Genomic DNA, 14123 nt, shown 5'->3' on the forward strand with positions numbered 1-14123 from the left:
CAATCACCTTCCTTTTATTCAACTACCTTCTTCATTACTATCTTATCACACTCTCTCTATAGCTCTGCATCTCAAAAAAAAAAAAAAAAAAAAAAAAAACACCAAAAATGGAGGGTTTAATCAAGGGTCTCATAGGTGTCGCAATCGGCAACGACGGCGACAACAGCGATCAACAATCGGCTTCTCAGTCTCGCGACGAACGATCCAGATCCACTTGGGCTCAGGTTAGTCAGTGAGTTTAGAAATACTATCGCTATTGAGCAATTGGGGCTCGATTTCTTTTAGGGTTTGTAATGATTTAGTGTTGAAATTCTTCAGGTGGTTACTGGGGATGAGGATGGGGGAGATCGGAGACATGGGTATGATCGGAATCGGAGGGACAATGAGGTTTGTTTTGGGCTCCGATCGATTCTGGATTTGGATTGGGTTTGATGTGGGATTGAAATGTTGGGTTTTGTTGATTGATGTTTTCAGGAAGAGGGTCTTTCACGGCGTGAGGAGTGGGAGGTTCAGGGTTCGAGGATTTCTGGTCAACGCCAGCAGGTTCGATCTGTTTACTTTACCATTCCAAGAAGTTGAGATCGTTTTTTCTTTGTTCTTCTCATTATTGTACTATTCTCAAGACGCTTTAATGCTGTTTACTTTGAATGATATTTAAGCATTTTGAAAGCTTAGATTCATTTCGATGTTTCATCTAAGTATTAAGAAGTTGAAAAATTACGATGTTGAATGCTTGTAAGAAAAACTATCGAAGTATTTTGAATTCGTACTTAATGGTTACTAGGAGTGTGCAGATATTTGAATCTATATTCAACGGTTATTAATAAGCTGTCACATCAATATTTTTTTTGGGGGGTGGGGTTTTGATGCTAATTACTTGAGATGTAATGAATATGCTTAGTATATGGGATAACACTATAATACCATGTTTTTAATAATCGGAGCCCGGAAGCACCCGTGCCTGCCCCAAGGCCCTGACTCAGAAGACATCAAATGTTTTTGGTATTAAGCTCACTTGAAGGTTCAAACTTGAGAACTCTAAGCCGATGTGACCTTGAGACCCCAAGTCCTTGCCAATGGGGCCACCCTTAGGGGCTTAACATGATACCATTATTTATTAGGAAAATATAATATCATTAAAGAAAACAAAGAGAAAACTTTTGGTTTCTACCTAACGCAGTTTGTAAGAACGGAAATGCTATCATTATTTATATATGTAACCAAGATCTTATCAACTTTTAATCAATTTGGGGCCGTGTTAACTGTTTTGAACGTCAAATCTCATTCATATTTTATTATAAATGCAGTCGTATGATGACCTTCCCCTGAGGCATCAAGTGGTTTTGTATATATTCTCAGTCTTGAAGATATTATTTATTGAGGATAAAAGAACGAAAACTCTATCTTTTTTTTACATGCCCTGTGTTGGGAAGATTAATATACTTTTCTTGATTATTTATTTAAATATCAATTACCTATTGTGGGTTATTCTCATACGTTTATGGAGTAATGCTTCATTATTTCAGCCTCTTACAATGACTTATGATTTAATTCTTATCTTGGTATCACTCATGTAGCTTATTTTAGAAAGAGTACTTTTCCTTCAAGTGATGATAAATACTGTAGTTGCTTTTATTAAATTCACTTATGTGGATTGATGTTTACATCTTTTTTTTTTTTTTGAGTATTTTAGTCCTAATAGCAGTTTCATTTCCTCCACTCTGATTGATATATTGCTGACTCACAAACCAAATGCATGAACAGAATGAATATGGTCGTGAGCATGGTTACAACAGAAACCAGTGGGATAAAGAGGTCGCTTTTCTTGTTCTTTATTTCTCAGTGTTGTTTTTATTCAGTGAAATCACTCGGTTTTTTTCACTCATATATTCTAATGGTGTTATGTTAACTGTATTGTACAGGAGAGCTCTGAGGAGAAAAATGATGGGTGGGAGACTGTCCACAAAAAGCCACCTAGGAGACAGCACAAGGTCACTTATTTTACCATACAAAAAACTTTTTCACAAAATACATGTTGGGTGTGTTGTTTTATATGATTAGCTAGTCTAAATACTTCCTTGAAAGAGAACTCGAAGCAAAACTACAGTTCTTTATACATAAACGAGAGCCTTAGCGTTCTGGCAAGATGTAATCGAGTTTGAATGTCTGAATCAAATACTTTAAGAACATAACGATAAGAATCATTGGGTTGGCTCTTGAAGCACGCAATGTTTGTAAGCATGATAATCATGGGCCTTTATGGTAGTTTTCTATTTTTCTATATAATTGGGTGTCCAATAGCTTTAACGATGGTTAATAAATCTCGAGTGTGAGATATTTTTATTATACCTTTGCCGAACATACTTAATCTGCAAAGGGTGTTCATCTTGGGATCGATCTTCTTACTTATCATCTGTGTGGTAGTCTGCTGTTTGGAGGATCAGTGATGTTTCCAATACAATATTATGTTTGCTTATGTTTTTATTTTCATTTTGACAAAAGTGGTCCTTTCACCTAATTCTGGGCAAACTTTTCAGTTTTTTTTTTTTTTTTTTTACTAGGTTTCATGGTAGTTGCTTGGACTTAAAATATTTGCTCCGAAATTTACTCGTGCCACAAATTTTTAGGTGCAAAAAGATAGTTGGGAAGGATACAAACGGCCTGCCAGTGAACAAAATTACTCTGATGAGGTGGAAGTTGGTGCTGAGCTAGAACCTTCAGAAGATGAGCTTGCTGATTTGTCCTTTGCATGTAACAAGCTTTGGGAACTTGATTTAAATCGTTTGTTACCTGGAAAAGATTACAAAATTGATTGCGGTGAAGGGAAGAGGGTTAGTGGAAGGGAAGATATGGCACAAGGAAGCCTCTTTAGTTGGGTTAGCGAAGACGTATTTAGGAAGCCAACATTTTCACGTTTTTGTTCTCTACTTGATAACTACAACCCAAATCAAGGGAGCAAAGAAGTTGTGACACCTGAGGAAAGGCAAGAGCAGGCAGCATTCATTGAAGAAATTAGTAGGACTGCACCAATTAAGTACCTTCACAAGTATCTTTCATCCAAGGGAGTTGCACCCTATAACTATGAAGATTTTAAACATTTACTGACTACCCTGTGGTTTGATCTTTATGGTCGGGGTGGAACATCTGGTTCCTCTTCTGCTTTTGAGCATGTTTTTGTTGGAGAAATCAAGCAACGAGGAGAACAAGAGGTTTCTGGTTTTCACAACTGGCTTCAGGTTAGTGCCCTTCTGAGATTCCTCTCTTTAACGAGCTATCACAAAAGATAAAACTGGTAATGCCTGAAATCTAAGCTTGAAATACTCAGTCCGTATAATATCTATCCATTCATGCTGAGGCCTTAATTTCATGCATTCGGTAAGGGAATAGCAACAGGGGCAGAATGAGAGAGGAAAATTTCCCCCTTCTTGCTCATTTTTTATTAAGAAGTTAAGCATAAAAAGTCGAGATTTGAGGTTTTTTTCTTTTCCTAATTTCAAAATTGAAAGATTATATATACATCTAAAAATATAAAAAGTCAAGTTTGTGTAAGGCCCTTGTATAGAAATAGTAGGACTATTAGGAGAATATTGATATTGGTATTAGTAAGGGGTATAAGAGTAATTAGATGGGAAGTTAGTTAGTGAATATGGCTATAAATAGAAGGAGTAGGAGGGAGTGAAGAATTTGGTGGGAATTTCCATTTGGGAAATTGGGAGAGACTAGCCCTCTCGAAAGGCTAGGGTTTATCTTGTTAGTTTGTGAGTTTATAGCATGTTTCAATATATTTTCCTATATTTCTATAATTGAATTGCTTTTGAGTTTATCCTATATTATTGAGTACTATTCCTGTTAGGGGGTCCTAACAGTTTGCTCCTCCCTGTGTAAATTTTTGGCTCTGCCCCCTGAATGGCAACGAGCAACTTGTTCGCCAATGGCCGGTCTTCTAAAAACTTGGCTTATTTCTTCTGTTTCACTGTAGTATAAGCCTTAGACAACTATTGGATAAAAACTTTGAACTTATAGGCTTATTAGTCCCCCTTGTATTTTTCTAACATCTGAAGTTGGCTGAGTCTTGGGATCTTAAATGCACAAATATGGTAATCAACGTTGTCCGTAAATCTGCCAGTCTATCATTTTCTTAATATTAGTATTTTTCCTTGCTGGAGTTTCCTGAACTTGTTATTTTTCTTATATCTGTTGTCCACGTTCATTCATTCCAAATGTAGTTTTACCTTGAAGAAGCTAAAGGGAGTGTTGACTATCAAGGTTACATTTTCCCCCGGCGACGTGGCCAGTGTGTAAGCAACTCAACTTAACACTTTGTTTCTTTTCTTTTCGGGTAATTGATGAGGAGATGTTAAAAATAAGTCGTGAATTCGCATGTCTTGCATCATCACAGTGGATTTTTCTTATGTCATTTGAATCTGCATCTGACTTTTAGCATTAATCAGGGGCAAACAATGTAACCAAACCTAAAGTCTTGAAATGGAAAGATGATTATAGAACCCCCATATCCGTCCAGCATTATAAAAGAGACTATATATTTATTTATCAGAAAGCCAAAGAATTGAACTTTTTGGTAGTTTCCATAAAAGATTAAACCATCATATGGTTAATGGTGAGGAAATTGACACAAAAGAGAGACAATCACTTAGAAGAAATAAACTTTTATTAAAAAAATACAAAGATGGACATTAGAGAATACTCTTTTTCACTCTCTCAATATTCACTACTTTTCCTCACTCTAAGTTTGTCTAATTTTCTTTGGCTTTTCTTGGCTTACACATGAGAACATATTTACTATTTATGAGCATAAGATCCTTGGAGCTCAAACAAAAAAAAAAAAAAAAAAATCTATGCTTTTCTTGGATCCGTAATATCCTAGATACTTTTACGAGTATATCATTATCTAAAAAGTTCTTTAGAATTCCTTGGAGCATAAAGAAAGGTTAGGATATTTCTAAAAAAAATCAACTTTACAAATTTAAGTCATATTGTAGATACTTCAAGAACCTTCTAGATTAGTTAGTGTTACTTTCTATTTTAACACCTATCATTCTTCAGCCTATTAAATTTGTTTTGTTTCATCAATAGTTTTGATAGGAACAGTTTTTCCCACTTAAAACTCAAGAGTTTGCCTCACCTTTCTGAAAGATGAGCATTCTCTTCTGCGTAATCTAATACATGTCTCTTACTTAACGACTTGTTTGCCAACCCTGCAGCCTGATTCAGAAACTCAATTGCTTACCATTCAGTTTGAATGGAATGGTGTTCTCAAATCTGTCTCAAGCACTTTAATAGGAGTTAGCCCTGAGTTTGAAGTTGCACTCTATACACTATGCTTCTTCCTTGGTGGAGAGGACAACCATGTCAAGCTCGGACCTTATGCTGTTAATATCAAGTGCTATCGATTAGGAAACAAAATCGGGTCTGTGTTTCCAGTAGCAGAGTCTTGAAGTTCCTTCAAGGAGATTAATCAAGTAAACATCTAAGAAAGGATTGTATCATAGATTAAGAGATAATTAGTATGTGATGTTAGAAGATGATTCTCAGGATGTACTCATTAATTCCTAGGAGGATACTGAAACTTCAGCATTATTATATGGATTTGCAAAGGGTGTATTTCATATCTTCTTTGCCTTATAAATAGTTTGTCAATATACTGAGTAAAGCAACTGATGTTTGCTTTCCTTTCTTCCCAAAACTGAATGCTTATTCTATAGCATGGGGGAAAATCAATACTTTGTGATCTCACTGCCGAAAGCTTCAGTATTTTGTCATGTGGTGGAATGTTGAGAGCAGGGGATTTTGTTCTTTAGTTGAGTGGCTGCTCCAACTAAGTAATGGAAATGGGAAAAGAACAAAGACAAGATGAAGGGGGAACACTGGCGATTCCTTCTTGGATTCTGTCTAAAATATCAGCAGATCATCCTTAAAATATCTTTGGATTGGAGTTGAAAAGATATTTTAGGGGAAAGGTCTATGTCATAATCTATCTTTATTATCTGCTTGAAACCATTTATGCGGTCTATGTCATAATCTATCTTTATTATCTGCTTGAAACCATTTATGCCACATTTGATAGCTGTTTTGTTTTTTGATTTTGGTTTTTTTAATATTAAAGCTATTTTTTCTCAATTTCTTACAATAATTTTCATTTTTACTAAGGTCGAGTTTTTAGTTAAATTCTAAAAACAAAAATAAGTTTTTAAAAACTATTTATTTATTATTATTATTATTAATATTATTTTGTAGTTTCCAAGATATTGTTTTATTTTAAAAATACTTATAAAATGTAGTCAACAAAACTTAGAAACCAATAGTTGAAAGTGGGATTTGTAGGCTTAATTTTCAAAAACCAAAATAAAAAACCAAATGTTTACTAAACGAGCCTTAGCTTTTTTTTTCTTTTTGAAAATTATGTTTATAAATACTATTTCCATATATAAGTTTTTATGTTTTGTTATCCATTCTACTCATGTTTTCAAAAACCAAGTAAGTTTTGAAAAAAAATGGTTTTAAAAAACTTGTTCTTTTGTTTTCAGAATTTATTAAGAATTCAAGTGTTTTCTTAAGATAAGTAAGAACTATACTAAAGAAATTGAAAGGAAACACCAATGATATCAAGCGTGACCTTGGTTTGAAACTCTTAGAAAATTAAGCTTAGAAATGATACTTCCACCAATGATATCTTTATTTTGTCATATATTTTTCTAGAGATGTTAGGAAAATCCAGACCAAGTTTTAAAGATTTTAAAAAAAAAGTTTTTAAAATTTATTTTTGTTATTGGAATTTGACCATGAAATCAAATGTTTTCTTACAAAAAGATAAAAACTATGGTTAAGAAAGGGTAAGAAATCAAATACAATTTAAAAAAAAAAATCAAATACAATTAAAAAAAAAACCCAAATAATTATTAAAGTAGCTCTTGAATTTTCTCATCTTGTTTGTCTCATCTTTGTGAAATAGGAACACTTTTTCCTATAGTTTCACTTGCCAACTGTCAGATCATCTACGATTATACTGAAAGTGAACAAGATAGCTACAAGATCTTTTTATAAATCAATTCAAACATAATTCAATAAATAAAACATTAGTATAATTACCATTTTGATGGTTTGATCTTTGTCCTGAATTGTTGAACTAGAAGAAAGTTTTGTTTAAAAATGTTCCTTTCATGCATGAAGCATAGTTCCTTACCTTATGGTTTAGGAGGAAAAAAAATCTTATTTCTCTCATTGTGATGAGTTAAAATATTCCAAAACTCTAACTACTTGTTCTTTTATATAACTATGTAGGTTAAGGTATCTTGTTCCTTTTAAGTATGCTAACTAACCATTTAAATGTAAGGTGACCCGTGGACAAAATATCTTACTCCATTCTTCATTAGAAACAAATCTCATCCATAATTATTCTACCTTTTATGATCTAGGTTCTTAACGAGAAATTTGATGAGAAAATTGTAACACATTTAAATTTAAGATTATGATTGCAAGACATATCCAAGTCTTGGATGCAATTCACTTAAACTAAAAGTTTTGGAAAAATTAATACAACTTAACTAGTTTAGAGGCATGTCTTATATTATATACAACTACATAGAATATTAAGATAATTGTTCTTTTTTGACAATTAGTGGTATAGGAGGTTGAACTTCAAATCTGAAAGTTGATAGTATAAATTCATGTCACTTGAGTTATTTTCGAGAAATTGTCAGAAATAACATTTTTAAGTTTTCATATTACAAAACTAGCACTCTTTTTTAAAACTCGTTATAATAGTTTTTCTCGGTCCATCTCGCTCGAGATCGACCATTGAGATTTAGTTAAAAAAATAGCTTTTTTTAACTTATTGATTGTTTCGAGCCTTCTTGTTACATCTCACCATATTACACACCGATATTTACTAATTTTGTATTAATATTCCCAACTCTTATATCTTTGCAAATTTTCTCCAAATTCAATTATCTATACTAAATATTATATCAAATTATTATGTAATTTTTCAAATCTTTAACATAATTTATGTTTTTACAATGATATGAATTTCCAAAATTCCAAATGGGTTATCCAATTATTAAAATAGATTTTCCAAATTTCTTCAAGAAGATTGCAATGTTATTTTTAAATTTTGGGAAAGATAAAAAATTGTGAAAAATTGGGCAACATTTGGAATATATATTGAATCTCGGTGTTAATTCGGATGATTTCTGACAAATCATAGCAAAAGTAGAATCGGATCCAATTTAATTATTTTATAGAAATGTAAAAATTCAAAGAAGAAATATTATGCATAAAATTTATAACATGCTCTATAGAATAGAAAAGAGGAAATAGGATTAGGATTTACTTACCCTTGAAGACTAAAACCTTCATGAAATCCTCTTCGGTCAAGAACCTTCTTAGATCACCAATTCCAAAAACACAGAACTGCCGAAAAACCCGGACACCACCACAGTGTAACCTTGGTATTGTCCTTTGAGGGTGAGAATCTATAGAAGTTATAGACTCCATGATTTACTTTTTACAGAAGGGGAGAAGGATTTTTGAGAGAAAATCAAAACCGTAGAATCAAGAACCTTGAGAAGGTAGAGAACTTCTCTGTATCAATAACGAAGAAGCAGTTCTATACCACCACTTTTTCCACGGTTGAAGAGAGAAAATTAAGGGGAGGGAGAGTTATTTTCATAACTCTCTCCTTTAATTTAATTCAAAATTTAAATTAAAAAAACTATTTTTTTAAAATTTAATTAAGTAATATATATATAATTGTATAAAAACTAACTTACTATATAATATATATTTACTATATGTTGTATCTAATATAACATATGTAACCTATAGTTTATATTATATCAAATATAATATAACTTATAGATTGAATTTCTCTCATTAAACCTATAGTATTTAATATAAATCAAATTCAAATTAAATTTAACTTATAGTATTCATATGAATCATATTCATATAGTTAATATTTGGATCATACTCAAATATTTATTTCCTCTCAAATAAAACTTTATATTATAATGTATCAAATACATTATCTTAATTATATCAAATATAATTAATTCCCTCAATTAATTTGAACAATTCAAATTAACCAAAAATTATTTTGATTCTCAATAATCCCAATTGAGTTACCGAAGAAATCTTATGAACCTATAGATTGAAGATTCGATAGTACTTAGATAAATAATTAAACTTTTTTAATTAAATAACCCAACTTTCATTAACTATTGGTCACTCCACTAAAGACCGACAGTTGCACTCTTCGCATTACATATATATTTTTGTGTCCATTAGATATAACCAATCAACAATGCGTTGATTCTTCACAAATTGCTCAGAAGTACAGTTGGGCTAAATTTATCATTTCTCCCTATAGTTACATATAACTTCTTAAGTACCACTGTTCTCTAGTCCAACTATAACTAAACCCCTTTTAAACCAAGAGAGGGTGTGATGCCACATTGTTCAAGTTCTGGAATTAGTCCTTATGGGAGCAATTTCTCTACTTACTTTAACTATAGAGAAGGAGTGAATTTCTTCTTGTTTAGCCGCGTTCCTAACTCCCTAATTAGATGAATCCCCAAAATGGTAGGCATATTGAGTCAGTCACACTGACCACTCTCACCCATGCAGATCAAAGAACCACCTTCATAAGCAGAAGTTCACAATTCACTCAAGATTCACTTCAAGTCACCTAGGTCATCCTGGTGAAATGTAAGTCTCTTCTATAAATGGTGTTATAGTGAGACTAGTCATTGATCACTCTAATCAACGGTGTAAGTCTCTCTTTAAGTACCAGTGATCCCTCTAATGAACAATAATTCATAGTCCAACTATGATCAAACCCCTCTCGGGCCAGGAAAGGGTGTAATGCCACATTGTTCAAGTCCCGGAATTAGTCTTTATGGGAGTAATTTCTCTACTTACTCTAACTATATAGAAGGAGTGAATTCATTCTTGTGTAGCTGCGTTCCCAGCTCCCTAATTAGATGAACCTCCAAAATGGTAGGTATATTGAGTCAGTCACACTGGCCACTCTTATCCATGTAGATCAAAGGATTACCTTCATAGGCAAGAGTTCACAAATTCACTCAGGATTCACTTCAAGTCACTTATGGTCATTCTGGTGAAATGTAAGTCTCTTCAATCAACAATGTTATAGTGAGACCAGTCATTTGGTGGTTTGGTCTTATACAAACTCTTTTTATAGTACACATCCTTCTCATGTCTCCACATGAATGATTAGAATCAGGTCATCTGTAGCACTTTACGACAATTGTAATAGCTACAAAGCGAGTCGTATTCATAGTGTCACCAGGATAAGGTATCCAACCTTATTCATTTACTATAGACCGTTTAGGTTATTGATAATAGGCAGAAATGCACGTTATTACAGTATTAAGTTATTAAACAATGCAAGTTTGCGTTGATAAAATATATAAAATTGAGTCCAAAACGCATTAAGTTTATAACATTGCGGTCGTATGCGTCTATCGCATAGAAACAGTTAACTTTTGTATTTTTGTGCAGAATATGTGTTAACGCAAAGCGTAAAATGCGATCACAAGAAAGCAACGGTCAAGCGTAGCGTTACCGCAAGACTTTACGGTGATTTGTGCTCGCAAACATCTGTTCAAGAAGGATTGCCGCATAGAGCCGACACAACTTGGTGGGCGCATCTGGGTGAAAAGCATAATAAATCGCGATGGGACAGAAAACTGATGACGATCGAGTCCGAATTAAGTTGACAAGCCGTTAACGAACTACTGTAGCAAGTACACTCAACTTTTTGGTGACAAATATTCGGCGCATCAGACAGAGAATTAATACCATCCCATCAGTGCAATCATAAGAGATAAGTAGCCTTTCACCCCCAAGCTCTATAAATACCGAAGGCAACCTTCAGTGAAGGAGTTCGAACACATAGATAATTTTCTTCATAGTTAGAATAGCTTTGTTCTTAGTTTTTATTTTATTTAAGGCGGAAGCGAGAGAAGCAAGATTGTGCCGAGAGATTGTTCCGGTGAACTTGGAAGAGTACCAGAAGCATCAAGATTGGAGAGAGGGCCAGCTTCTGCGGAAGCAGGAATATCTTTTGAACAGAATAGAGTTGATAGTGTAAAAGCCTTGGAAAGCAAGGGATTGCTACCGGGCTCTCTATCCTTATCTTCCATTGTCATTTTGTACTTAAACTTAACTATAGAAATGGAATTTACTTCTTTATATCTGTTCACTCTCTGTTTATTACGCATGAGTAGCTAAATCTGTCGAATGGGTTGAGAAGCACTTAACTAGTATAACTGAGGATCTTCATTCTACGTGATTATCTTGTATTATGTACGCATCATTCGTCCATTAGAGATACTCAGGAGGGTAGTCTAAGGGCAGAATCTAGGCTTGGAAAAGTCAGGTTAGAATCTAGGCTCAGGAGAGTAAGATTAGAATGCATAATCAAGAGATAGGAGCTTAGGAATAAGTATTGTTTGCTATTAACGCATCACATGCATCCTAGAGATAGGATATGATTGTGTGCGGTCACCTTGTCTTTGTGTGCATCTTGCATCATCACATAGGAAAAGAGTAGAGACTTAAAAATAAGCTCTATGAACATTTTTGCATTCAACACATGCGTCCTAGAACTAGGAGCACCGCATTTGCATTGGAATATGACTTGCTGGCGCATGAGTGTAGCATGATCGCATAGTTTGACGCATTCCTGGGAAATGCTAGCTAAGGACCTTCTCAACCCGTTCCTCCGCATAATCGATCTTTTCTCAAATCCGCCGCATACATTTATTTTTATACCGCAAACAATAACCCAAACAACTATTGGATTTATTTGGTTACTGCAAAGTCTTCTTAGAAATTATCATTGCATACTATTTTCCCTAGTCCATGAGTTCGACCCTAAACTTACCAGGAAACTCGGTGGGGTTTATACTTGGATTCCCTGAGAAAACTTGTTGCTCAATACATTTCCATCACCACATCTCATTCCATAATTTCATCACATAAAATAATGCATCAGTTATCTCTTAAACATGATCCACTTGTATGTCTCCACATATATGTTTAAGTGACAGAAGATAACCTTGGATCTTAATTATTGGTTTTGTGTGTTAATGCTACTAAATGTCAAATAAAATGTCTTAGATTTTACTAGAAAAAGAATTTTTTTGCACATTACAATTACAAACTACATGACCCACGAGATTTAGGGTATCAACCCCAACAAATCCTCCCTGAGATTTCACCGAGAAAGCTCAAATATATCGAATTTCTGTGTTAATTATGCCCAGATTTCACGAACAAAGTTTAAATATATAGAATTTAAGTGTTATTTTATCTGGGATTAACATCAAGATCCACATAATTATATGAACTTCCCAATTTATTTACCAAATTTCTAAATTGATTTACTAATTATCTAAAAAATTTATCAATTATTTTTTCAAAATTCCCCAAATTATGTAATATTTGGCAATGTGATTTTTTAAATCTTAGAAAGATTTTACATAACATTTGGAAAAGTTAGCAAATTTGGTGTGTAATTCTCACGAGATGTAGGAAGAATGCCCAAAACCATAGTTAAGTTAGAAAAAATTATTTTTTAAACAAAATTTCGATAATTTTTAACGAAATAGACGAGAAAAACAATTCTAAAGTATTTTAACAAAATGTACTAGGTTTGTAAGGTGTTCTGATAAGTTTATATTATTTTCGGATTAGATTATGAATTTTTTAAAATGTTATTTTAATATATATTAACAGAAATAGGGTAGGGCTAAAAAGATTGATAAAAATAGGTTTTTTAATCGTGTACTCGGTACACGATTACGCTTAAACTGTGTACCCGGTACACGATTAGCTCTAAATCGTGTACCGTGCCTGTGATCTGGCACGCGCAGACTGCCAATGTGGCAGTCATGCAACGTTGACTAGCTTCTTGTAGACTGAACTCTCGGCGATTAACCTATTCCAGAGCAGTCTGGTCACGATTTCCTTCTCCATTAAACTGCGACGCCTCTTCTTCTTCCTCCATCCGAATCGTTCTTCCTCCATCCAAACATCATTCGAAAACCATCTAAAAACCTTTGCAGCGCCGCTTTTTCTCTTGTTTCTGCCACTGTGAGTCGATCTATCAAAGGGTTTTCTTCATCCGAAGCATTTTCTTTGATTGAGGTAAAGTTTTTCTTTAATTTTCCCAATATATGTATTTGTTTATAAAAATGAGGATCAAGTTCGAAAATGTATAATTTATGGATTCATGATTTAAATGTATAATCTTCATATACATATATATATCATTTTGTTTGCAATTGGGCTGAACTAAATGTGTAGTTTATGGATCCATGATTTATTTTTGGGTATATGTTGAACTTAGAAATTAGATGTTAGGCTGATTTTGTTGGGCTATTTTTTTGAATGATTATGTTGGCATATTTGTTGGGCTATTTTTTTTTATGATTAATTTGTTGGATAATTATGTATTTGTTGGGTTGAACTTAGAAATATATGTATATGTTTATAAAAATGAAGTTTGTTTCATATATATATTATTTTGTTTGCATTTGGGCTGGAATTAAATATATGATTCATGGATATACTATTTTGTTTTTATTTGGGCTGATTTAAATGTATAGTTTATGGATCTTAGATTTATGTTATAATATTTAGATCTTATATGTTGAACTTAGAAATTGGATTTTGTTGGGTTAACATATTAATATATTTTTTGTCAACTATAACCGTTGAAAAAATCATAATAAATATGTCGACGCGTCCTGAAGATTTAGTTATTCTTGAACCTGGAAATGATGGAGACAATGATAATGATGTTGAAGATGATGAATTATTTGGAAACGATAGTAGTGGGCAACATGATCTTGAGTTGGTACCGTCGGATATGTTCACCCAACTAGATTGAAAAATTACAAATTCAACATATGAATTAGGGTCTACTTTGAAGGAAAAGAGTATATGTGTAGATAATTGTAGTTTAATATAGAAACGAATGTTGTTTAATACTAAAGAAGATTTACAGCTTGCTGTAAAACAATATTGTGTGACAGAACACTACGAGATTATTGTAGTGGAATCAAATCAAGATC

The 14123-nt window shown here is 33.2% G+C and overlaps 1 protein-coding gene across 1 annotated transcript; it reads left to right on the forward strand.

The window, feature by feature from the left end:
- LOC120091014 (uncharacterized) lies at positions 1–5704 on the forward strand. Its single transcript, XM_039048795.2, has 8 exons — positions 1–224; positions 319–387; positions 475–543; positions 1765–1815; positions 1923–1991; positions 2628–3236; positions 4227–4298; positions 5223–5704. Exons 1-8 carry the CDS (start codon positions 108–110, stop codon positions 5454–5456), a joined length of 1290 nt encoding a protein of 429 aa, XP_038904723.1. The 5' UTR covers positions 1–107; the 3' UTR covers positions 5457–5704.
- Positions 5705–14123: the final 8419 nt, after the last annotated feature.

The sequence above is a fragment of the Benincasa hispida genome, chromosome 11 (genome assembly GCF_027475165.1).
Source record: "Benincasa hispida cultivar pf3 chromosome 11, pf3_genome.v1.1, whole genome shotgun sequence".
NCBI classification, from domain to species: Eukaryota; Viridiplantae; Streptophyta; class Magnoliopsida; order Cucurbitales; family Cucurbitaceae; genus Benincasa; species Benincasa hispida.

What these genes read in the sequence shown, in the direction of transcription:
- LOC120091014 (XM_039048795.2), top strand. Translation starts at nt 108, where the DNA reads ATGGAGGGTTTAATCAAGGGTCTCATAGGTGTCGCAATCGGCAACGAC. An exon ending in GGAATCGGAGGGACAATGAG is followed by an intron (nt 388 to 474) that starts GTTTGTTTTGGG and finishes TGATGTTTTCAG; the next exon opens with GAAGAGGGTCTTTCACGGCG. An exon ending in GAAACCAGTGGGATAAAGAG is followed by an intron (nt 1,816 to 1,922) that starts GTCGCTTTTCTT and finishes TGTATTGTACAG; the next exon opens with GAGAGCTCTGAGGAGAAAAA.